The sequence below is a fragment of the Phyllopteryx taeniolatus genome, chromosome 14 (genome assembly GCF_024500385.1).
Source record: "Phyllopteryx taeniolatus isolate TA_2022b chromosome 14, UOR_Ptae_1.2, whole genome shotgun sequence".
NCBI lineage: Eukaryota > Metazoa > Chordata > Actinopteri > Syngnathiformes > Syngnathidae > Phyllopteryx > Phyllopteryx taeniolatus.
This window is the reverse complement of record NC_084515.1, coordinates 8,750,059-8,774,540: the sequence shown is the minus strand read 5'-3', so window position 1 is coordinate 8,774,540 and position 24,482 is coordinate 8,750,059. Positions and strand designations below refer to the sequence as shown.

Sequence of the window (24,482 nt, the reverse complement as noted above, 5' to 3'; positions counted from 1 at the left end):
CTATACGGTATGTGCCCTGTGAGTGACTGGCCCAGTCATCTACGTATATCTATGGCATAGAAAATGGATGGATATTTAGACTGACACAAAATGCAGACTGTGCAACGAGAATGTGATGGAGCATACGGCTCTTCTTGTCTCCCTGGGAGTCCCGCCCTGTGGAATCTGGCCACTACCTGTACTTCATGCACCTTGAGAACAACAACAGGTCGCTGGTGGAACATCAGGTGGCCAACATAAGCACGTGACAGTTTTGTCTAAAGACAAAGGAGGCGCTGCCATGAGTGTTTTGATGTCACTAGCTCATTTTTGTTTTTGAAGCGGTATTTTAAAAATATTTTTGTTGTTGTTGTTTTTAAAGGGGTATCTGGTCAATAAATTTGAGTTGCGCTAATTGGGCGGTAGCACTGTCGCCATAGAAACAAAGGCGGGTTTTTTCACGTCGCTTATCCAATAAGCGTTTCCTGTTTCGAACAGAGACATTCGATTGGCTCAAAAACACTTCCGTGGAGCGTCTGTTCAGCTGGAGCTGGAAGCCCGCGATTTACGAAAGTTGTTATAAAGCTTAGCGAGCTAAACACAAAGTATTGGTTCTAAACTTTCCCCTGCACATGTAATCGACGTCTTAAAAACAGCCGCGGCTGCCTTTACTCCGTATTGAGGTCGTTGAAACGCAACTGTTCGTTTGTAGCGCCATTAGCAGCTAGCATGCTCACTTGGCTAAGCTAATAACGCAGGAGTCGTTACCTTGTCGACTATCGTCAACGAACCACAACGCCCTTTCAAAGAGTTTCCCTGTGATTTGAGGTGAGTCTTACGTCCTTGCGTAAAGTTTTATTCAACCTATTTCCGACTTTGTGTCAATGTATCACTTTTACAAGGCAGTAATTCCGTCTTCGTGGGTCACTAATTTCAGCTGGAGACCCGACAACAACAATGTCGCTCGCCAACGAGGCTCGCTTTGAAGGCACACGACACTTTGCGGAGAAAGGAGCCACTATTTGCGTGGTACCCGATCTCTCCTCAGCCCTGTTGGAGAGCGAGTTTGACTTGAACAGGTCCTATCCCTGTGCCCAGAGACCACTACAGAAAAGAAACATGTTGGAATTGCAGCGACGTTATTACTGTGGATCATCCGCAGGTAAGCGATAGCTCCACAGTGGCGTGTAAAACCTTTTATAACACTATATAAGCTATTAATTCGTAGTCAGGGCTGGCAAAGTGTTTTTTTTTTTTTTTTTTTTTTTTTTTTTGCGCTGGCCTAAACGCCATCAGAACCACTGACCTACATTTATAACCTAAATTTGAATCTTAATTTTAGTCTCGTCACTTCATTTAATAAATTTTGTATTGCTGCTCTGCCTCAGTACTTCAGATTATTTTTTTTTTAGTCCAATCAGATTTCAGGCTCTCTGTTGCCATCTCAATCTAATCTGTTGAGGGCCTTTTTTTTTAACCAATCAGATTTCAAATTCGTTCTCACAGGGCCTTAAACTTGTTAGAGCCAACTTCGACTAGCAAAACACATCTGGAGCCATCTGCACACATTAATACATTTAATAATCAGCATCTCTGCTGGTGAGTATGATGTTTGTGATTTATTTGTATTTTGTCCTGTTAAATAAATATTGATTCAGAACTGCTCCAGATGATGCATAATGCACAATTTATCAGTTTTTTTTATTTTTTATTTTTATTTTTTTATATAATATAAATCATGTTCACACTTTGCTATTTGGTCACTGTGATGGATGAACTGCTGTGCTTGCAGTTGAACATTTTTGTCTGTGCTTCAATAGGAGTGAGAAAGAACCGAAAGTCTTACATTCATCCAGACTCCGACATTTCTATTGACGCCTTACCACACTTGCCCACAATGTCGGAGACTGAAGACGAGCTTTATGGTCAACTTATATCGACAGATTTTGGGCTGTCCGTCTCGCCACTGGCCCTCAACCCAAACAAAGTGCTTCTGACTGTAGATCACAAAAGCCGAGAGGTACAGTACTTTTTAGAACAGTGATTCCCAACCCCTGCTGCAGCACAAGTAGATGACTTTATTGATCCTACATCGGGGAAATTCAATGGTTACAGTACTAATGATAAATCTATAAGATAATGAATAAGAACAAGCATTATCAAAGAAACAAAATGAGGGGGAAAATGTTAATTACAAAAATCAAGTAAAAAAAAAAAAAGGTGCTGTGATCAACAGATGTGTAGCAGGAAATTATCCACCTACTTAATTGGTCTGAAAAAAATGTATGTACTAAAAATAATGCATCTTTGGTCATCTATCTATGCCATCGATGTATGGTGACAGCTAGGGCAGTTAAAGGCTCTTCTGCTAAATGGCAGACTGTACATTTAACCTGTGTATCCATCTGTTGCCATTCATTCAGCAGGATAAGTTACTATATATTCCTGCTAGTATATCAGCTTTGTGTGTAACTAAACAAGCCTCAATTTCACACTGAATAAATATATTAGTGAGATCATCTTAACTTCATTCTACAAACCTTTTGTGGTGAGCCATGAGATTTTCCTAATGTAAAATACATGCCTTGACTCAATAAAGGTTGGGAGAGTCTGTTTTAAAAGATGTCCTTAATTAATGAACATTTCTACAACTGTCATTTTATTTTCTCCCACCAAGATTTTATCTGCCAATGATGAGGCCTGCAAACTGTTTGCGTGTACCTCCGATGAGTTGAATGGAAAAAAGCTGATGTGTGTTTTGAAGAAAACAACTCAGGTCTTGGAAGAAGCGTTGCCTGAGGACTTTCTGCTGATGGATGGTAGTGTTGCATCTGTATCTGGAAAAGTGGTATGTTGCGGAGTGCGCACACATTTAAGCACAACCAATTACTCTTCATCCATGTGTGCAGATACAGAAAATGTCTTCATGATCAAATTTAATTTTTTTTTAAAATTGTCTCACTCTTGTAGGTTGATGTTGTGACAATGTCTGGTGAGATGCCAATGTTGGTGTACACCCACAGAGCGTCAGAAAATGGGGAACATCTGCTTGTCAAGATGGAGCATGTGGAACGGATTTCCACTTCTCTGACCTTTACTCAAGATGTAAGGAAATTTGATTTTATCCACCTTAACCATTTTAAACATGCAATGTCTATATTACTTATTACCATTCTGTGGCGAATTGATAGACTCACCAGCAACCACATTAGGTTCACCTACATAATTTGATACAAAGTCTTAATAGAAAAATCAACCTTTAAAAAAATAAATATGTAGTATAGTGTACAAAATAATGAAGGTATGTATTGATAAATGTATGTGTTTTTAACAGTGTAACTCCAATATAGACAATTATCTATGTAAAGGCAGAATTAGTGATACATAGGATTGGATTGTATCGGATCTCATTACATTGTCCTAGTGTACCTGGTAAGTGTACCATATATTTAACTTAATTTTGGAAAGGAAGTAACGGTACTGAAGGTACAACAATTAAGTGCTTCTTCTGGTTTCATTGTCCTTTAGGGGAATATTATTACCTGTGACTCTGCATTTGCTCATCTCCATGGATACCACCAGCCTGAGGACTTAAAAGGACTTTCTGTTATGGAGCTAATCCCCTCCTTACAAATCCCCTTACACTGTCAGGCATTGCCCAAAGTAAGCAAACTTTAACACTGGAGGAAGGAAAGCTCCCTCTCACAGTATCTGCTCATGCTCCCGTTTTGGATTTTATAGCTGACTTCTGCTTTCTTCACACCCCAATAGATGCTGAGGGTTCAGAGAGTGTGTGGTAAAAGTAGAGAAGGTGCATCAGTGCCGCTGTGCGTTAAGCTTCAGGGGGCTGTCCAGTGCGCAAGACCCAATCAACAACACGGTGGGCCGAGCCTTGCATGGTCTACAGAAAGTCTTGACAGAGAAGATGCACGCAAGACGGAAGACTTGCACCCCGAACAATGTCAGCAATCATCTGGTTAACTTTTCATGTTTTACAATTGACACTATGAAACATAAAAACGCAATCATTTAAGATAATATAATAAACTTATTTGCTTTATATCGCCAAGTAAGCATTTGATCTGTGCTCACATGAAAATTCTAACAAGTTAGTCTTCAAGATTTACAGGTAATATATTGAGCTCTTTAGCTTCAGCTACTGGTCAAATGTCAATGCTAATTAGCTCAAAATTTGAATTGGTGTGAAAGACAAAGTAGTTAAAATCATTGAAATGAGTTTTCTTTTGGTTCATGCCTTGAAAGGTTTGCCTTGTCGTGCCTGAGATTTAATGGCTGTGTGCTTACACAGGCCTCAAAGGAGTGAGCAGGGTCCTCTCCCCCAGGCCCACACTGGAGTACAACGGAAGAGTCTGGGCATTTACCCCAGTGAATGGCCTCCTCCTCCTGCAAGCTGACGGCTCAATCTGCAGCGTCCACAATCAACAGGCTCTCAGTCTGTTTGGTTACAGCAGGAACGAGCTGCTAGGAAAGGTTAGCCAACGAGATCGGCTGTGAAAGGGCGAATGGTGTCGCGTCTTTTGCCAGGCCACATCTGTCACCGCTGTTCTTTGTCGTCAACAGTGTGTCACTTTCCTCATGCCCGGTTTCTATGGATGGATGTCCGATTCGGTCAGGAAGATCAGTCCCTTCCCCCAGTCTCAAGCAGAGGCTGGCAAAAGTACAGCAAAATCTGGTGAGCCTTAAAAGTAAACATGTTTTACCATATCTGAATATAATAATAATAATAATGAAATGGCCCTCTCCGTTCTTTAATCCAGCCCACCAAGTACTTACATTATTAAGAGTCCTGTCCTTTGTTGCAATAATATAGCCTCTTTTCCTAAAAATCGATTTATTTAAATGTATTCTTGTTTTGATCATTTTGTATTAAATGATTGGTATATTTTTTTTGTATATAATAAAATATATTGGAAAATAGTACAATTTTCCATACTGTAACACAAACCTTTCAACATGTTTAATTTGATTAAATTGTTGATACATAAGTAATGAAAAATATTGGTTAAATAAAAATGAATATTCATTTTAAAAAATGTAATCGATGTTTAGGTTAATTATACTTTAAATCATAAAATAAACAGTCAAAATGTAAAGTATTCTTTCAAATAATTATAATTTGGTTAAATACAAAAATACAATTTATATTTTTAATTTTTTATTAATTTATACTGTAAATAATAGTATAATGAAAACTACATATAGTTTATATTTAACTTTAATTTGTTAAATCATTGGTTTATTATAAAACAGTTCATTATAAATACAATTTTAAAATAACAATGACTATTGTATTCTTTTTTTTTTTTTTTTTTTTTTTTTTTTTTTTTTTTTTCTCTCATGTGGCTCATCTGTCTTTAAAAAAAAAAAAAAAAAAAAAAGACTAATATGGCCCTTGAACACAACTTCTTCCAACCTTCTAATCTATAATCTCAGTGGTGTTGCATGTTCAAAATGTGTCTTTTACTGAACGTTTGTACGAGTTACTCACTGTACCCTTGGCCTCAGTCATCGACCCATCCTCGCTGGTGGCCGGAGACATGGGCATGGTGCACGAGGCCTGCCGACAGAGATCCTCCACAGGGAGAGGCAGAATATTCACGGGGAACTGCACTAGGCTGGAAAAACAAGGAAGTGCTCTGTCCACGCTGTCCCATCCTGCTGTCTCCTCTACACGCGTGTTTAAGTGAGTCATGTCAGAATATGGTCTGCGTTTTAACATTTTTGTTGTTGTAATTTATCTTACTCATTATACTTTCTCAAGGGAAATAAAAAAACATGCGCACAAAATTTAATCCCAGCGGGTGTGGGAGTATAATAGACAGATTTACTGTAATTTTGCGTGTATAATATGCTCTCAAGTATAATAAGCACCCCCAAAATTGACCCCAAAAATCCTTCTACCCATATGTAATGCGCAACATCGAATTGCTGTTATTTATGACTTTACTGACTTCACACATTTTGGTTACATTGGCGCTGTAGGAACGTAAATCCGTCGTAACCCGAGGACACCCACCCCCTGCAAAAAATGTCAGTTTATTGTATCTTTCTGCCATCTGGTGGCCATATACTGTAACATGTTACGTCAGAAAATACAGAGCGTGCACTGGCTTATAGGTGAAAAGTATTCTAAATGTGGCTGTCGTCATGTACATGTATTTTAAATGATATAACAACATATTTATATTAAAGGTCCCATATTTTGGTTGTTTAAACCTCCATACAGTGACTTTCAAACATGGACTTGGTATAAAAGTGTCTATTTTATTTTTTTTTTTAAATACCTTGGTTTTGTCATACGGGTGTCCAGAAAAGGCCCCTCTGACAGCTACATCTGTTTGTCCATATTTGACTAAGACTGACTCCTTTCCTCTGATTGGTTACCTCTGTGTAGAAGACAGACTTGTGAGAGCACACGTGTTTATGTTGACAGCGCTGGCTCGGGAGCGGAGAGGATGGCGGAGATCTTCGCTAGTGATGTAGATAAGCTCGAGAAATTCAAATGACCTGATTTCAGGTCTCTGCTGAAAAACGTCTGGAACTTAAGAATGCTTTGATGATTTTATTTCATTTTTCATGTTCACTGAGGCACCATAGCCAGTATTACATCCCAAATACTAGAAAATAAGTCACTGATGGTGTAGTGGTACACTCTCCTGACTTTGGTGCGGGCATCAATGTGAGTGCGAATGGTTGTCCATGTCTGTATGTGCCCTGCGACTGACTGGCGAACAGTTCATGGTGTAGTCCGCCTTTCGCCCGAAGTCAGCTGGGATAGGCTCCAGCGCCCTGCGACCCTAACCAGGATAAGTGGTGTTGAAGATGGATGGTTTGGTAAAATACAGTACCTTTTAATCAATTTATCTGACGACCTGTCGTAAATGACTAGAGACCAACTGGCATCATTAAGTGCTTTAATGTGGACTCTTTTTATTTCAGTAAGCTGTAAATGTTATATCATTTGGAAAAAGAATGAGGAATTGCTAATTGAGTTCACCTTTTTCCGCTCCATTTTTTTCAGTTTTTAAATGTCAAAGAGAACATTTGAAAAGTCATGAATAGCAATAATACTTACTATGGCAAAAAAATGCAGATTTCAGCTAACTAAAACCGCATAAGCAGTAAATAAATATATACTGTGGTACGAATATACTGTATGTCATCGTGAGTGTTGGTGTGAGTTTTCCACAGTGGTTAACTGGTTAGGACATTTGCCTCACAGTTCTGAGGTCCTGGGTTCAAATCTGATCTCGCCTGTGTGGAGTTTGCATTTTCTCCCTGTGGCTGCGATGGTTTTCTCCGGGAACTCCGGTTTCCTCCCACATTCCTAAAACATGCATGGAAGGTTAATTGAAGACTCTTAAATTGTCCGTAGGTGTGAATGTGAGTGCGAAATGGTTGTTTGTCTGTATATGCCATGCAATTGGTTTGCAAGTTTAGGGTGTACCGCGGCTCTCTCACAGTCAGCTGGGATAGGCGCCAGCACACCTACGACCCTAGTGAGGATGAGCACTTCAGAAGATGGATGGATGAGTGTTTTTTTTGTCCGTCACGACTGGTACTGATGGGAGGTGCAATATCTGCTTTTGACTTCTTTCCACAATAAATCTCGCTTACTATGTTTCATAGCATTTAAATTAATATTCATATCTCCATTTGTTTTATCCCAGTAACTGATTAAAGATTTATTGCCAGCCATTGTTTCCATAGTGGCGATAACACTGAAGAGCTGTTGGAGCAGGCGGCCCAGGTAGTGGCAGCCAGTAGCCACTCCTCAGACACCGGTGATACCACTGAGGCTCTCCTGAAAACTTTTGCATGGGTGGATGGCCCAGAGGGAGACACCACCTGCAAACGTCCCACTGAGCAACTGGGAGCTACACACGAACAACTGCTTCTGGAAAATGACATCATTGCAAGTATGAGCTAACATCCTGGTTTGCTCCTTATAACCACCACTATATGTCTATAAAATAAAAGATTACTTGCTAAAAATGTTCTTTTTCAAATGTACATTATCCGGATCTTTAGGCACTCCCACTCAGAATAGACATGCTTTAGGAAGTGGGGGTGTCAAGACTTCTGGTGTGGCTAAAGACGGACGCTCATGTACATCCGTCATGCAAGATTCTAGCTTTGAGGTCATTTCAATGGACAGCAGGTGTGAATCTCACATTCAACAGGAACAAAGTACAGTATGTCTGCAAAGTTAATAATAATGTGTAAATGTCTTCCCTGTTAGAGAAATAAATGGTATATTTATTGTTGACTGTATCAAACCAAATAAGTGTTTCGGAAAACATTCAGTACTCCCGTTTTCCAGGTCTTCCTCTGGCTTTTGTGAAAAGTTTGCTGGCCATGGTGGTTCTGATCCATGCCAGGCAGAGGTCAGCTATTTCCTGGACATCAACAGCAACGGCGATCTGGTGACCCGTGCCCTAGCCGACCTGGATCTGAGCAGTGCGGTTCTTGTCAGCGTCCAAGGGGGCGATGATGAAAATCAACACTCCATGACATCCTGCAATACGGCCGAGCTCCTTCGCACACCGTCCCCATGCCGTCTCGACCCGGAAGACCGGCCCGTCAACCCCGATAATGAGACCAAAAAACGCTCCACTAAAGAGCAGTTGGAGAACCAGGCTGGTATGGATCAGTGGCCGGCTCTCTCTTCCATTTACAAAGAAAGTGGCCAGCTATTCTGCTTAAACGGGCATAATGGTGAGGTTCAGTCAACAATGGACCTTCCTGCTACGTCCACCCCAAAGAAACAGAAGATGAAAGAGGGCGCACTCAAGTTAGACACCACGCAGTTACTGGAGGGTCGATTTGAAGGAAGTGCTTACCACAGAGATGGCACAAGAGTTGGTATGTCTGTATTCAGTGTAGTTTTATTTTCTAACCTATGGTTCATAAGAGATGTACGATCAAAGTTAAGAAAGTAAAGAACATTTCTGAGGTATACAGTGTCAAATACTGCCTCAAAACTACACAACAATTTATGACAGATTTATGAGGATGTAAAATAGCACTACGTGAAAAAACACATTCACCTGACCCATGTTTTTCAATGTTTACTAGTCTAGAAACATGTTTTACTTTAGAAAAATCTCCCCGCTTCAAACTAAAATTTAAAAAAAGTCAATACACAAGTTTATCGCTCTTCTACCATCTAGTGGAAGTACATTGTTTGCCTGCCTCTACTGGCATAGAGACGAACAAAGGTACATACATTTTTTTGTCGTTAATACATAATAATTTTCAGATCAGTTAAGTGAAATTGGATAATTTTTCTGCTCGAGAATTATTGCACCAGACAATTCTGAGGATTACCCCAGAAAAGCATAAATGCTTTTCCGTCATATTTCACTAACAGATAAAACGTCATAACCAACACACATTCCGCTGGAACTGCAATACCTGATTAAGTTTTACTACTCAAATGCTATGCCTGTCATTAGGTATCATAGTGCTCACTATTTAATCTCTCCAGAGGTGCAATGTGACGTGGTCAGAGCTGATCTTCCCAGTGGCAGCCTAATGTTCTGCGTGTGGATGAGCAGACCCGGGCAGCAGGGGTCAATGTTGCAAAGCGATCGATCTCTGCTCGACAAATCAGCAGCCAGTCTTGGAGAGGTAAGTTAACAAAAAAAAAGAGAGAGAGAGAGAGAGCAAATTCAAGTGATACTTTAATAGACCTCTTTATATATGTTGCTTATGCATAACTCCCTCAGAGGATTGGAGAGGTGTGTCATGGTGAGGCGCTGCGCTCCACGTTGGACCTTGAACATTCTCGGGCATGTGATGGGGAGTTTGAAGAAGAGTACAAGCCTATTAAAGCTGTCGGTAAAGGAGCCTTCGGGTTTGTCTGGAAGGCAATAAGACGCTGTGATGGACAAGAAGTAAGAACCTTCACATCCACACAGAAGTGACAAAAATACTCCACTGTGTATTAAAAGAGAATTACAGATACAGTAGGTTTAAAAAAAAAAAAAAGTTTTTTAAAGCTGATAAAAGTAGAAGTACTGATTAAACTCCTTTCCTTTTAAGCAAAAGTTATTTATTTTATTTATTTACTGTTAAATACTTAAGTACAGATACGTAAGTACAATGATAAACTTCATTAATTCCCACTGTTGCAGACAAAAACAAAGAATTTTTTTGTAAAGTACTTGAATGTGTTACAGTGGTAGAAAAGTAGACATTTGCTTGATTGAATCATTCACATTTGCAGACTTTAGTGAAGTTCATCAGCAAGGCGAGGATCATGAGCGACTGCTGGGTAGATGACCCCATGTTGGGTCGAGTCAGTCAGGAGATCGCAATCCTGACTTGTGTGCAACACCACAACATTGTCAAGGTAACCATTTCAGGTTTCGAGCTGGGAGCCATCGCTTGGTCGAGAGTTTTTGTTTTGCGGGACGGTGGCTTTGTGTTGGGAGCAAAAACTTACGAATGAGCTTTAGGCAGTGCGTCACTACGCTGTTATCTAAGCCAGTTCTACTTTGCAGTAGACATATTTCACAATCTTTTTTTTGTGTGAAATAATACCAAACCTTAGCCATTCTTTGTCTTTTGCTGGCTCACTGCCATCACAGCACCTTATTTCTACTCAGTGGTGCGTGCGTTCACAGTAACATTCATCCGTGTGGGAAAAATGAAGATTTGTGGCAGCGATTTTGTGTAATTGTTTTGTAAAATTATTTTTTTTATACCTTTTCCAATTGATCATTTCAGCCCTCGTAAAATACCCTACAGTGCAAGTTTTCTTATTTAAAAAAAAGTTATATATTTTTTTCTTTTTTTAAAGCACTTTGTGAGTCCTTACTGGGAAAAGTGATAAAATGTATTTACTTTTAGTATACGAAAATGTTTCTTTTTCCCCTCAACATCTTTTGTGTTTGGATCAGGTACTGGAGGTGTTTGAGAACGGCAGTTACTTCCAGATGGTTATGGAGAAACACGGAGACGGTTTGGATCTCTTTGAATTCATCGACATGCAGCCGCGGCTGGACGAGCCCCTCGCCAGCTACATCTTTCGACAGGTTCGTACAGGGCAGCCAGTTAATTGAGCGGGGTTCTAAATGGCCTTATTGGACTGCACATTCTGTCTTTCCCTCAGCTGGTAGCAGCAGTCTTCTATTTAAGGACAAAGAACATTCTGCACAGAGACATTAAAGATGAGAACATCATCATTGACAAGTGTTTCCACATTCGCCTCATCGACTTTGGCTCTGCGGCCATGATGGTTCCAGGGAAGCTCTTTTACAATTTCTGCGGCACATTGGAGTACTGCTCCCCAGAAGTGCTTAAAGGAAACCCGTATGTATTTATATTCTTTACAAAATACATGTTTTTCTTAATTTTATTTTTGTAACCCCTTTGTTGGCCAAAGTGTGCATTTATGAAGATGATTATGTTTGTCCTAGCTCACACAAAGCATTACACCTGACAACAAAATCCATGCGTGAGGGCCTTGTTTCCACTCCTTTACAACTTTTATTGGCCACAAACTTTGACAACGTGCCTTTTAAATTGCACACATACAACAATCATAACATTATTTAAAATGCTTGCAAGGCATGAATGAAGTGATGAGTACACATTTGCTGTGTTCCCATATTGACACGGCTGAGTTCAAATGAAATCTGCCCTGTGTGGCTAATGTGTGCTGATGCCTCCCTTGTAGCTATGAGGGTCCGGAGTTGGAGATGTGGTCTCTGGGGGTTTTGCTCTACACACTGCTGTTCAGTGAGAACCCCTTCAGTGGTGTGGCTGAGATCCTAGATGCCAAACTCAAGCCCCCTTTTCCCCTCTCCTCAGGTAGTTACAGACGGCGATACCTTTTGACTTCGGAGTTGAACTTGTTCTGTGACCATGTTTGTAACTGGAATCACTCTCATCTCAAATCATTGTACCCCATTGATATGAATGGAAATGCTTTTAATTCATTCCAGCTACCCAAAAAATACTGACCATTTTTGTAACATGTTTTTAATAAGAAAAATAGCACTGCACAGTATTGTAGTTGTACTGTATAAAACATACTATAAAATAGAATCTAAAGAAATAAATGTTTTCCTTAATTCCTAAATGTATTTTTCATGGAACTTAATCTTCACTGTTTTTTTTTGCCTTTTTCGCTATGTTTTCCTGACTTTTAGCAGTTTCTCCATCTTTTCATAAAAAGAGGTCCGCAGCTTAGAAATTATTTTAACAATGCTGTGAAAGCCTTTATCTCGCTCACTTTCTTGGCGCCCATGGTTACAGAAAAAGAAAATTGGCAAAATACCTGCACAAAAAATATAACATATGAGCACAAAACACAACAAACTCTCAGCAAGGTAACCATGTAAACTGATGGTGGCCGGATGTTGAAATGTTTCCTACCACCATCTAATGGCAGTGTGTCTGAAGCTCACTTGTGAGTCAAATGTATGCAAAAACAAAAAAAGAAACGGCCAAACGATTGCTCGTAACTTGAAAAACGCACAAGTTGGTACCTCTGTACTTCCTGCTAACCTACTAGCTTTTTTATTTTTATTTTTATTTTATTTTTTTAAATTCCAAGTACAGTGACTCAACAACTGGCGAAAATCGGAGCGGGACGTAATTGGGTATCGATGCCACAAGATGGTGGCGAAATAAAACATATAAAACATCAACGCTATGCTTCTAGCATGTACACAATCATTAATCCATGTTACATAACTGTATTCATTAGTTAGATGATTCAACAAACAAACAAAGCAAGGTGCTTTGAGGCTCATCAAGGTGCTTTGAGGTTCATCAATACTGTAGTTTTAGCTAGCGCACTAACCTGAATAACACACTAGTACATACTCACGTGACATCGCACATGGGCAAACAAATATGAACAATAGCACTTTACACAAACTGTATTAGGTCATTAAACTCACATTTTGATATTCACACACAATAATAAATGTTAGGGAGTACAGACAAATTGTAACAGCAAAGTAGACTGGATTCGGAACTGACAATATGCGGGGGTTCGCAGTAATCATTGCTTGTTTGATAAGGACGTTAACCTTTTACCGACTCTGCATTATGTATCAGAACTGACCAGTGTGTTACGTGGGCTGCTGCACCCTGAGCCCACCCAAAGGATGACGCTGGACCAGTTACTTCTGCAGTCCTGGGTCAGCCAGCCCATTTCTATGGCTGAGTACACCTGGACGGAGGTGTTCCCTGCAACTCACAGCAATTGTGAGTACTTGAACATGAATGCTTGATCAAATGTATGGCTTAAGTTGCAAAAGCAGCACACACAGTAGCATTTTATTAGAAATACCAGAATCCACTTGACTATTTTCTGCATTCTTCTTTTAAAACAGGCTCACTGCAGCACCATGATGCCATTCCTCAAAGATATGCAGGACAAGACTTGTTCCCAGATCAAGGTGATGGCACTCTTCCAGGTGAGGAAGATGAGGAAGACCGGTTGTCCATGGTGGCCCTGGAATCTGAGCTCCAGAGGTACCTCAATGAAAACTAGAGACTGAATAAAAGCCCAGACGTTCAGCCAACATTTCCTTTGTCTGTAGCAGTTACTGGAACAAAGGTAAAGTACATTTTGTGTGGCAACCTTTGATTTTACTCTGTAGTTTAACCAGTTTTTATTTATTCTTTTTAGTTTTCTTTAATTTTTTAATGTTTTTTTTTTTTTTTTTTTTTTTTTTTTTTTTTTTTTTAAGTTTTAAAATAACACATTTCACCTGAATTATTAGACTTAAAAAGACAGGACCTCAAATTGAAGGAACCTTTTGTTGCTGTTTATTAAATACCAAGTTGATTTTAACAATTAAATATAAAGTATATTTATATCTATTTATTTGTATACGTTAATACATATTTTATTTTCAATGTTTGTTTTCCTGTCATAAATGAATCACACTTGCATTACAATTTTACACTTGAAGTGGCATCGTGCAAGCAACATGGAACAGTATTTTACCTAATTTGGTGTTTTGATGTAAGTCTGTGATTTGGTTCACATTAAAAGCCTTGTGTTAAAAAAACTACAGTTTCCTTTTATTTGTCTACTAACCAATTTGCTACATATAAAATGTTTGAATAAACCCCAACTGTTTTGCTTTGAGCGAGAGAGATAGAGATGCTGCTGTATAGTGGTACTAAAGTGCAGACATCCACCAAGAATGCACTATTAATACGAGAAAATAATTCCTACAGTTTTGCATTTGGGTTTGTCCATCTGTTGGTTAGCAGGCTACTTCCTTGTTAATGAAGGATGGGAAAGAGAAAGCAGGTCACAATGAATCTGGGGATTGGACAGCTCCAATAGTATGGTTAGAAGAAAAAAAATGCACACTTTTCCAGCTCATTACGAAAAAGGATGTCATGGAATATAATTGGTTGTTCCTTTACCCACTATTTTGCTACAGTTTTGTTAATCTGTTGTATTTTATTCATTTATATTTTTAAAAAGTATTTACTACTGTAAAAAAGGCTCATAAAACAAAGCAAAGACTTTTGCACAGTACTGTATAAAGTAGTATATTATAAAGTATAACTAAAATGTACCTTCTTGTCACACATACACGTCTTACAATACCCTGTACAGTTCTTTGAAACATTCCCAAATGTTTACCAGTGTATTTCTTTTTTTTCTTTTTTTTTTCTTCTACATTGTAATGTCTTGAGTAGTTTATACCAGTAGAAGGGTAGGGAAAGCGTCAAGGCGGAAGCTTTTGTTCCTCTACAGTTGACGCACGGAATTATATTAGGGACGGACAAGACATGAACGCTCGTTTAGCCGCACGGCAGGTGAGTCAATACAACCATTATACATTATAAAGTAACATCAGTTGTTTAGTTTAGACGATTATTTTTAAAAGACATATTTAATAGTCATATTTTTTGGACGACTAGACATCCCTAAAACCGCTTTAACCTTGATAGTGCCAGTCCTAGTTGGTAATGTCCCTAAACTGTCAGTATTCACAGCTATGTCATCCCTCCACAGGTCCTGTGCATGCTGAGGAGGACGCCCTCATCCGCATTCAGTCCACTTCATTCAGGTAGCAAGCTCCAGTGTAGATTGCTGCGTTCTGCGAGCAGCAACCCGCTGCCCGGCGTAGCCAACAATGATCTAGGGTCCCCGCAGAGGCAGACCGCTCCAGAGTTGTCGCTCCCCTGTCTGCTTGACATGGGCTTCACGCACAGCCAAGCTGAGGACATCTACGAGTCTGTGTGTAAAGCCAGAGGTGGAAGTGCGGCCAAGCATTGCCTGTCAACACTCACGCTTCTGTTCATGTTGGGCCTCAACCCGTCTAGCGTGATGAAGTTATTGACTAAATGTCCTGACCTTTACACGGTCAAGGAATCGCTTCTCCAGCAGCGGATAAGCAGCCTGCGCAAACTTGGTTTAGTTGAAGGTGAGCTCGTGTCTGTGATCTTAGTTTTGCTCTTGTGTACAATTATTTTCGTTAAATCAGCGATGACTCCATCCAGGCAGTCTTCAGCGGCTGGTGGCGCACTACCCCGCCATCCTGACCGTGCCTGTGAAGACGCTCAAACAGCTGACAATGTTCCTCAGGGAGAAGTGTCTGTTTACCGTGCAGCAGGTCACTGACATCCTCAGAGACAGTCCGGCCGTCGTGCACCAAGAGCGGGCTCAGCTGGAGTACAAGTTTCAGGTGAGGATTAGGATTACGTCACAGGTGGAACGACCCAATTCAACTGCAGTGTGTTCTGCAAGACTTCTGAGTAGTTCTAATTGAAATAGTGGGTTTGATTTTACATTTAGAAAAATCTCATCGCCAAACAATAATGTCACATAAAGGATGATTTGTTTAGTTTTTTTGTTTTTTGTCTCAATTTACTCACAAAGATGCGTGTTAAATCTGTTTAATCGAACACAAAGCTGATATACTCACAAGAGCCGTGACTTACTTTCCACTGGTGGGGCGAGTAGTAGTGGTTCTCAAACATTTATATTCCGCCTAAAAAAAATAAAAATTAAAAACTTGGCGTTCGAAGTACCTTTTTATAATGACCGGAATTAAAATACAGTAGTGTAATAGTATTTTGTACTTGCTTTTATTTTGCTTTGTTTTACTCTGCTGTCTGCAGGCAGGTCGGTATTGCAAATAAGAATCTGTTCGTAATTGCTTTACGTTGATAAATAAATAATAAAATAGGCCAGTAGCAGGTAGTTTTCATCAAAAACATGGTAGAGGTTTTATTCCGACAGTAGTTTAATATAATTGTATTCACACTGTGCTTAAATATAGGAACATTTAAAAAATTACTTTTGATAATGATTGATTGAAAAGGTATTGCAGATAAGTACAAAAGTATCCATAAATATTTCAAAACAAACGGTTCTAAAAGATGAAATGTATTTAAAAATTAAGATAATTGAACTTTTAACAAATATACTGTAGTAACATTACGCACAGTTTGATTCTTTCGCATACCAATACAGGCAGTCTTCATACCTGTAGTGGTACTAGTACCACACTTTGAGAGTCACTGCTTTAGAAGAATATGACTCAAAAGCAAAAAGTAGTCCTCCAAATAACTGGTAAGTACTTAAGTACTCGCTGAAAAAAAACAACAACTATTCAAGGACTGAGTAACTTCTGGTTTATTATTTTTCAAATCAGAGCATGAAGATAAAAAAGTGTGCAAATGTACATTGCCCAACAATATCTCACAAACTGAAACAATAATTTCAATATTTATAAAAGAACATGAATACAGGCAAATTCAGCCATGAGAAATGGTTTCAAATTAATTGTCTTTGTTTACTCTTGTAGAACAGCACAATAGACTCACCAGGCAGAGATTATAGCGGAAACGACGTTTTCTCAAACTCCAAGTGGAGTTATTGTGAACTGAAATGAGGACATTTTTAGACAGGCAGAGATGGCAGCCAGTGACATAGCGGTTCTTTTCTGTATTGTGTAATTGTAAACATTGATTAGATTTGAGGCCAGATGTGTTGTGCTTCTTCTGACTGCAAGTCGCAAACCTTTGTTTTGTCCGTTACTTGCGAATTTGTCATTTGTCTATATTATCGACACTTTTATTCAATTTACATTGCTTGTTTGGAAAAAAAATGTGCAGTTATTTTTGCCTTCTTGTAGGCTGGTTTGGTCCAGTCTGTCACTGTTCCACTGTAGTTTGCAGGCCTGATTAGAAGAGTTGAGGGAAAAATTCTATATCCATTTCATGCAAGAGTGAAGGTTTACTTATTTCCTGTAAACTTGATCAATCATTAAATGGTAAACTACAAGTGATACTCAAGTTTTTTTTTTTTTTTGCCTTTTACCCATGAGGCACCATCTTTGTTCCTACTTTCATGTAACATTGTTTTTCATTTTTCCATAGTACGTCTACTTCCGAATGGGTATCAAACAGGCAGAGATGGTGAAGCACAGGTTGTTCCGTTCCACACTGGAAGAGGTGCGCTGGCGACACAGTTTCTTGGAGCGCCGCGGCTTGTACCAAACCCCCGACAAGAAAGGGCAGACCCTCGTCGTTAACCCCAAACTGGACAGAGTCCTCAACGTGGATCTGGACACCTTCCTGGCAAACGCGGCTAACGCGTCGGCCGAGGAGTATGACGTCTTTCGGAGGCTGCTGGCCAGAGAGTGGCAGGAAGAAGAGCGTCACTACGGCGACGAGAGTGCGGACGACGACGACGACAATGAGGAAGATGAGGACGAGATGGAAGGCAAGGATAGCTACAGGAAGAGAAAAAGAAAGTAGTGACACTTGATCGAGACAATAATAATGAATGAGAGCACTACAAAGAAGGATTAGGGCCATACTAAAAAGGGGAAAAAAAAAAAAAAAAAAAAGCTAAATATCAAGGATAAAGTTCAAATTACTAGAAAAACATTCTTATTTTGCGGAGAAAAGTCATGTTTTAATGGGTGAATCTCGAGAGTCTTGCTATATCGGGTAATCATGAAATATTGTAAACAAAGGTTTGAACAAACAAGTGATATCAGTGTGTGCGTGTAGTTCTTCTCTCAGAAACACACACAAACATTTCATTATCCTAATAGTATACTCGCAGAAGTCTTTTTTTTAAATTTTATTTATTTTTTGGGGGGGAAAAAAAGACAAATTCAACAAACAGGAGTCCAGTTGCCTAGATTGAACCTTTGGGGATTACCATGACCTGGATGACTGACAATCTACAAAGACATAGGGAAATCCATCCATCCATTTTCTGAGCTGCTTCTCCTCACAAGACTCGCAGGAGTGCTGGAGCCAATCCCAGCTATCTTCGGGCAGGAGGTGGGGTACACCTTGAACCGGTTCCCAGCCAATCGCAGGGCACATCCAAACAAACAACCATTCGCACTCACATTCACACCTACGGGCAATTTAGAGTTGCCAATTAACCTACCATGCATGTTTTTGGGATGTGGGAGGAAACCGGAGTGCCCGGAGAAAACCCACACGGGCACGGGGAGAACATGCAAACTCCACACAGGCGGGGCCGGGGATTGAACCACGCTCTTCAGAACTGTGAGGCAGACGCTCTAACCAGTCGGTCACCGTGCCGCCGACATGGGGAAATAATAATTTTTTATTTGTATTTTTTTTCAGCAAGCCCGTAGGTTTGTTTTTTATTGATATTGAGACAGTAAGTTAAAAATCTCTTTGGCGGATATGCAATTAGGTGATCAGTTTGTACATTAAAATGTTCACACTGATGATTATATGACGATGTGACAAAACATTTAATAGGGCAAGTAATATTACATAAGCTGTGAATTTGACAGAATGAAGTAATTTTGTAAGAAAGTGTAAGACATGACATTCTGTTAACTCACTGGAGGAAAAAACATGTTCTACAAACATATTCATAGAATTACGAGCATAAAGTTTTGACTTTCGAGAAAATTTGTCAGAAAATATGACTTAGCAGAGTTATGTTATAAAAATGCAACTTAAAACTTGAATTTAACACACACAAAAAGGTTCTTATATTGTTATGGCTTTATTCTCAACTCACTGTGGAGGGGAGGGGATAACAAATAGAAGGATGGTGATAGAATTAAAATTAAAAAAAATTCTTGTAATATTACAACTTCAAATGAGTGGATTTGCAAAAATATTTGTAATTATGCAAGAAAATGTTTTTTAGAATATGACCTTATACATAACAGACTGGTTGAAAATAATAGTCATACAATTATAAGCATAAAGAATGTTTCTTTACAAAAAAAGTTATCTTTCAACTTAACATTTCTGAATTGCAAGAATGAGGATGTAAAGAACTTGAAAGTACTTATAAAATTATGACCTTATGCTCTTTAAAGTTAAACTTTATTTTTGTTATTCTATGACTCCCGGCACCCCACAAGTGTGGCCCGAATACTCCAAGACCGAACAATCCTAATTTGGATCAACACCAATTTCTGCATAATTATACCTTATCTGATAAAATAAGGAAAATGGGGGGGAAAATAAACATGTATTTAAAATGTTTTATCATATTTGTCACCCTCACCTTTCTTTGTTCTCACACAATTATGTACATGAGTGCAACATATTGAGTTTAAAGTAGATTTCTGCATTAAAGTGGCCTTGTAAAATGTAAGAGTCAGCCTTTTACTAAATACGATTTTTTTTTAAATTTAATTTAATTGTATTTTTTTTAAAAACATTTTTATCATAGACTTCCAAAGGCCTGTTTTGAACTATAATAATAGTTCATTTTCAAACAAATTCCCTCAACAAATATAGGGTGATGTGATGCCATTGGGAAAGTAAAAAATGTGTTGTAACTGTTGGAAAAGCTCCACCTTGTTACTATGTGACTGCTAAGTGGCTGGAGCTTAGCTGCATTTCTGTCATCATCTGTGCGAGTCAACAAGGAACACATCAGATAAGCGCAGGCGGCAGAAAAACACCCTGTGATTTCAGCCCGAATGGACAGGCCACGCACACGGTCTTCCCCGTCATGGGTGTGAGGTAAGAAAAAGGAACTATGCTCGATCAATAATTTGTCGATTGGCATGTTTAAATCTCATCAGAAACAATTGATTCTCATTATTTTGTCTGAAGTGTTTTATTGTGTAATTTAGATTATTTCGTATTCATCCTTCAAGCCAAATGTGTGCACTACCTTGTTACTCTTACATTAGATGTGCTTTTTATTAGCCTCGTAATGTGATAGACACAACAGATCTAATTAGCATTATTAACAATAGTGAATTCACATTCAGAAGGCACCGTCCATCTCTTCACACTTGCCAAATTTGAATATTATATACGACATGGTTGTCCTTTTGTCACAAACCAAGACCCGTATGATTTGTAATGATCTGACACCTCATGGCAGAGGTACATGTTCCTTTCTAGAGCACCCATGATTTTCAACAGATCCTAAATTTGTTTCAATTATTTTAAAACAACTGGACCACGTACATCTGGAGTAGTTCAGAATCAATCTTTAAAAATTTGACGAAATCAACATTTATCTAATAACTTGCCAAAAACATATCACATCAAAATGCATCACGCTCACCGGAGATGCTGATTATGAAATGTATTAATGTGTGCCGATCGCTACAGACATGTTTTGCTAGTCAAACTTGGCATATGCTCTGACCATCCAATCAAAAGATGAAAAAATGCTGATGTTATTGTGGGCCGGCCTGTGAGGAGGAATTTGAAATCAGATTGGTTAGAAAGAAAGAGAGAAACTCCCCCATTGCCAAAATAATTTCATCATTCTTTGGGGCTGTTTTTTTTTTTTTTTTTTTTTTTTTTTTTTAAATTATTATTATTTTTTTATTTTTCCTCAGCCGGAGCAAGGTGGAGGACATTATAAGCAGTTTGAAATAGCACTCAGTGGTAGCACAAAACCTTCAGGCTTACAAATGTCATAGACAGCCCACTAGAACATCTGAACTTTATTTGGGGTTAATCACAGACACTTGAAAGGGTGGCAGGTGTGTGCTGACTCACATTTAACATGAGTTTGAATGTGATTGGTTGATTCTGAACACAGTCACATCGGCAGCTATTAGTAGGTGTGCATACATTTGCAACGTTATCTCAGTTGTTTAGTTTTACTTTTTTGAGTTTTAAAAGTTACTGTAAATGTCAAATCATAAATACCTGCCATAGAGTAGACTTTTTATATCTATTGTATTTCTGTGTCTTTGTGTATCTGGTGCATGTTTTTCAGGAACTTAATACAGGCTGTCACATAGCTAAACACCCACACCAGTATTCAGAGTCACACATTTACACATTTGAAGAATATACCCTGCATTAACAATGCCGCTGGTGTCTCTCAACAGAAAGCTGCTGGAGGAAAAACGTAAAAACCAAAAGAAAAAGGGGTCGACATGCCCCACCTGATTACCAACCTGACACAGGAGTGGGTGGCGAGCCTCCAGAAATGGCACCTGGAGCTCTTCTTCATCCCCACCACCGTTGTCACCCTGGCCACCATGCTGGTGAACCCCGTCCTCTTAGCGTGCATCTTCGCGTCGCGCGCCTTACGCCGCGAGACACGCTACCTCCTGGTAGCCAACACGCTGGCGGCGGACATGCTGTTCCTCACCCTCAACCTGGCCACCGCCATTCTCAACGCCACCCGGGCCGGGGTCCCGTGGTTGCTGTGCGAGCTGGTGACGGCCGTCACCGTCACGGCCTACTGCTGCGCCATCCTCACCGTCACTCTCATGGTAGTGGACACTTACGCCGCCGTGCGCTGGCCGCTGCACTACCGTGACCTCCTCCCGCCTGCTCGCACCCACAGAATCCTGCTGGGGGCGTGGGTACTGGCGGCGACCTACCCATTCACGCTGGTCATTCTGATGGAGGTGGAGACTGGGAACCCGCACGACAAGGCGGCAGTGTGCCTCGTCCTGATCTCCCTGGGTTTCATTCAGGCCCAAAACACGGCGGGGGTTAACATCTACTTCTTTGTGGCCGCGCTCATCTGCGCCGTGCTCATCTTCTACTGCTACATTCGCCTCTACATGGAAACCAGAACCCAAGGCATCTGGCAGAACCGCTTCTCCAGAGCCCGGGTTACCGTCTTGTACCACGGGGTTCTGCTCCTGCTCTACTTTTCCCCCGGCTTTGTCTTCACCGCGGAACTGCTCCTGTTTCAGAGCGAAGACGTGAGTCAGGATGTCCGAGTGTGGGTTAGCACGGTCAACATGTGCGTCTTCATGCTGCTTCCCAGGGCCTTCGCTCCTTATCTGTATGGGCTCCGCTATCGCGAGATCGCCGACACGCTGCTGCAGCTGCTGCATCGGCACCGAAGACTCAGCCAGACCACTGTCGCATAATCACAACGTAAATGGACGGATTGAATTTGTTCAGTGATGTTGTCGTGAATTCCCATTTCTCTAAATCAGAAGGGCCGACACGCATCTAATAATGACTCCGACGCCTGCTCAGATTTCGGATTAACCGTCCTCGAGTTATTACCTAACATAACAATTACACAAAATATAACGAAGGGATGGAAAATGTTTAAACATTTCGGACTCCAGAACGGAGTCTGCAGCAGATTTGGTGCTTGGAGAAGACTGAAGGTCGTCGTCTTGTGTTCCTCTTTTATCCTGTCTCCTTTTCTTATCTGCCGGTGATGTCATCACATCCTGTAAACGGGGCACAGATGACTTGCCTTCCTGAATCTCTACTCTTGCAGAAACACATCCTTACCAGAAACAGTTGCTCCAACCCCACAATGAAATTTTCAGTCATCAATAAAACCTGTGACTGTCCCTGGCTTGTCTACTGAATTCAATCAGTCAACCGAGCGTATTCCTCATGCATTTGTAACTAAATACAGTACATGGATTTCATTTAACATTAGAGGAGAACAGAACCCAAGGCATCTGGCAAAACTGCTTCTTCAGAGCCCGGGTGACCGTGTTAGCCCACGGGGTTCTGCTGTTTCAACACTGTGCCCCTGGTTTTGTTTTCAACCTGTTGCTCCTCCTGTTTCAGACAGTGATGATATCAGTCAGGATGCTCGAGTCGTGGTCAGCACGGCCAACATTTGCATGGTCATGCTGCTTCCCTGCGCCATTGCTCCTTCTGAGATGGTGATCCTGCTGGGCCCTAGGCCTGTCGCGCCTCCTCCGGTGCCCATGGAGGGCTATGCATTGCAGGGGCGTTCACCTCTCTTAGCCAAGCCAAGACCTGACCCCTGACCAAGGGGGTGAGCTACAGAGTCATCAGCCGAGGACTAGCATTCGCCCCTTATTCCGGAACATCCTCCCGGTGGTAGGGCAGTGAGCAGGGCTGTCCCCCTACCACCCGCTTTTGCTAACCTTCAGATTGTATTTGCTCCCCAAACATGTCGAGCCTCTTCATCCAGAGCCAGAAGCTTGGCTTCTCTGCCTCCTCTGGTTGACCTCTGGATTCTGGCTCTCTGCAGTCTGAGATCTTTGAGGAGACATGATCGTGACACTCCCACAAAGCTTCTTGCTCCCACTTCGACATGGTGGAGCTTCTCTCTCTGCCATCAGGTCCATGTACTTCACTTGCTTGCGCTCATGAGCAGCCTCCAACCCCGCTTCCCAGAGCGCCGTCAGCTTGAGGTTTTTTGTTGTTGTTGTTTTTTTGTTTTTTTCATCTGGAGACTACAACACAATGTCTGGTCACAACATGGTGTTTCCCTCTGTAGGACTTTGATACCGCAAGATCTCTGACACACTGCTTCAGCTGCTCCATCGAAGACTCAGCCAGATCGCTGTACCGTAATCGCAACACACCGGAACGTCTCATTTCCAGCAAGATCTATTCAAGGACGCTATATAGTCAGCCTCCAATTTGTTAAAAAATTCCCATAGAAAATAATGGAAATAGAAGTCATCAATTGCAGCGTTAAACAGAAATCATTTATTAACATTTATTAACTCTACAGTGTTTTCCCCAGTAATTTTAACATTATTAACTCTCATCCAAGTGTAATTTATTATTGTCCACTTTTATGGTTATGTATTTGTGCTGACAGACTTTTTTCCGACCTGGTTTGTTGAGTGTTTAGTTTACTACATTTTATTTTCATGTGCATTTGTCATTTTTATTTAGGATGCATCTCTAATCTTCCCTATAATAACCACACTGTAATAGAATGTAGTTATATAAAATAAAACATTTTCCTTGCCCTATGGTTGTATCAAGTCTTGGTCTAGAGATCTGAGCGTGAGTGACACATCCTTCTGCAATAGGCTCTTAAATAGTATGAGGTTTCTTTGTGCTTCTTAGCTGAATCACGTCCCATCGATCTGACATGTAATATTTTGAATAGCTGCCGTCACCCTTACAGGCAGCTTGAGTTCAACGCATGAATTCTCTTCATTTGCAGTACAAATGGCACCTGGTGGCAGAAAAGACTTATGAGTCATCATACTTAGCTCTGACAACACATGGAGGTGTAGCTACACATCTGCAGCGTTTCACTGTGTGTCTGTTATTTGGAAGAGGTGGGTGAGCGT

General features: G+C 40.4%; 3 protein-coding genes across 4 annotated transcripts; all 3 read left to right on the top strand.

The window, feature by feature from the left end:
- Positions 1-499: 499 nt before the first annotated feature.
- pask (PAS domain containing serine/threonine kinase) lies at positions 500-13,671 on the top strand. 2 transcript variants are annotated; one of them, XM_061798443.1, is made up of 21 exons: positions 500-807; positions 917-1,141; positions 1,800-1,999; positions 2,657-2,827; positions 2,950-3,084; positions 3,508-3,642; positions 3,751-3,940; positions 4,289-4,470; positions 4,561-4,672; positions 5,506-5,683; positions 7,696-7,919; positions 8,032-8,161; positions 8,324-8,865; positions 9,491-9,633; positions 9,732-9,899; positions 10,232-10,357; positions 10,908-11,042; positions 11,120-11,319; positions 11,687-11,820; positions 13,078-13,227; positions 13,356-13,671. In XM_061798443.1, exons 2-21 carry the CDS (start codon positions 937-939, stop codon positions 13,514-13,516), a joined length of 3,621 nt encoding a protein of 1,206 aa, XP_061654427.1. In that variant the 5' UTR covers positions 500-807; positions 917-936; the 3' UTR covers positions 13,517-13,671. The 2 variants fall into 2 exon arrangements, with proteins under 2 accessions (XP_061654427.1, XP_061654428.1); XM_061798444.1 differs by having other exon boundaries at positions 7,711-7,919; positions 13,356-13,670.
- Positions 13,672-14,711: 1,040 nt separating this feature from the next.
- mterf4 (mitochondrial transcription termination factor 4) lies at positions 14,712-17,996 on the top strand. Its single transcript, XM_061798396.1, has 4 exons — positions 14,712-14,805; positions 15,005-15,416; positions 15,493-15,677; positions 17,377-17,996. The coding sequence occupies exons 1-4, from the start codon at positions 14,779-14,781 to the stop codon at positions 17,755-17,757; spliced, it is 1,005 nt and encodes a 334-aa protein (XP_061654380.1). The 5' UTR covers positions 14,712-14,778; the 3' UTR covers positions 17,758-17,996.
- Positions 17,997-19,747: 1,751 nt separating this feature from the next.
- LOC133489159 (probable G-protein coupled receptor 148) lies at positions 19,748-24,004 on the top strand. The gene is made up of 2 exons (XM_061797965.1): positions 19,748-19,980; positions 21,318-24,004. The coding sequence occupies exon 2, from the start codon at positions 21,366-21,368 to the stop codon at positions 22,317-22,319; it is 954 nt and encodes a 317-aa protein (XP_061653949.1). The 5' UTR covers positions 19,748-19,980; positions 21,318-21,365; the 3' UTR covers positions 22,320-24,004.
- The last annotated feature ends 478 nt before the right edge of the window (positions 24,005-24,482 follow it).

What these genes read in the sequence shown, in the direction of transcription:
- pask (XM_061798443.1), top strand. Translation starts at nt 937, where the DNA reads ATGTCGCTCGCCAACGAGGCTCGCTTTGAAGGCACACGACACTTTGCG. An exon ending in ACTGTCAGGCATTGCCCAAA is followed by an intron (nt 3,643 to 3,750) that starts GTAAGCAAACTT and finishes ACACCCCAATAG; the next exon opens with ATGCTGAGGGTTCAGAGAGT. An exon ending in AGACTTGCACCCCGAACAAT is followed by an intron (nt 3,941 to 4,288) that starts GTCAGCAATCAT and finishes GTGCTTACACAG; the next exon opens with GCCTCAAAGGAGTGAGCAGG.
- mterf4 (XM_061798396.1), top strand. Translation starts at nt 14,779, where the DNA reads ATGAACGCTCGTTTAGCCGCACGGCAG. An exon ending in CTCGTTTAGCCGCACGGCAG is followed by an intron (nt 14,806 to 15,004) that starts GTGAGTCAATAC and finishes ATCCCTCCACAG; the next exon opens with GTCCTGTGCATGCTGAGGAG. An exon ending in CAAACTTGGTTTAGTTGAAG is followed by an intron (nt 15,417 to 15,492) that starts GTGAGCTCGTGT and finishes GACTCCATCCAG; the next exon opens with GCAGTCTTCAGCGGCTGGTG.
- LOC133489159 (XM_061797965.1), top strand. Translation starts at nt 21,366, where the DNA reads ATGCCCCACCTGATTACCAACCTGACACAGGAGTGGGTGGCGAGCCTC.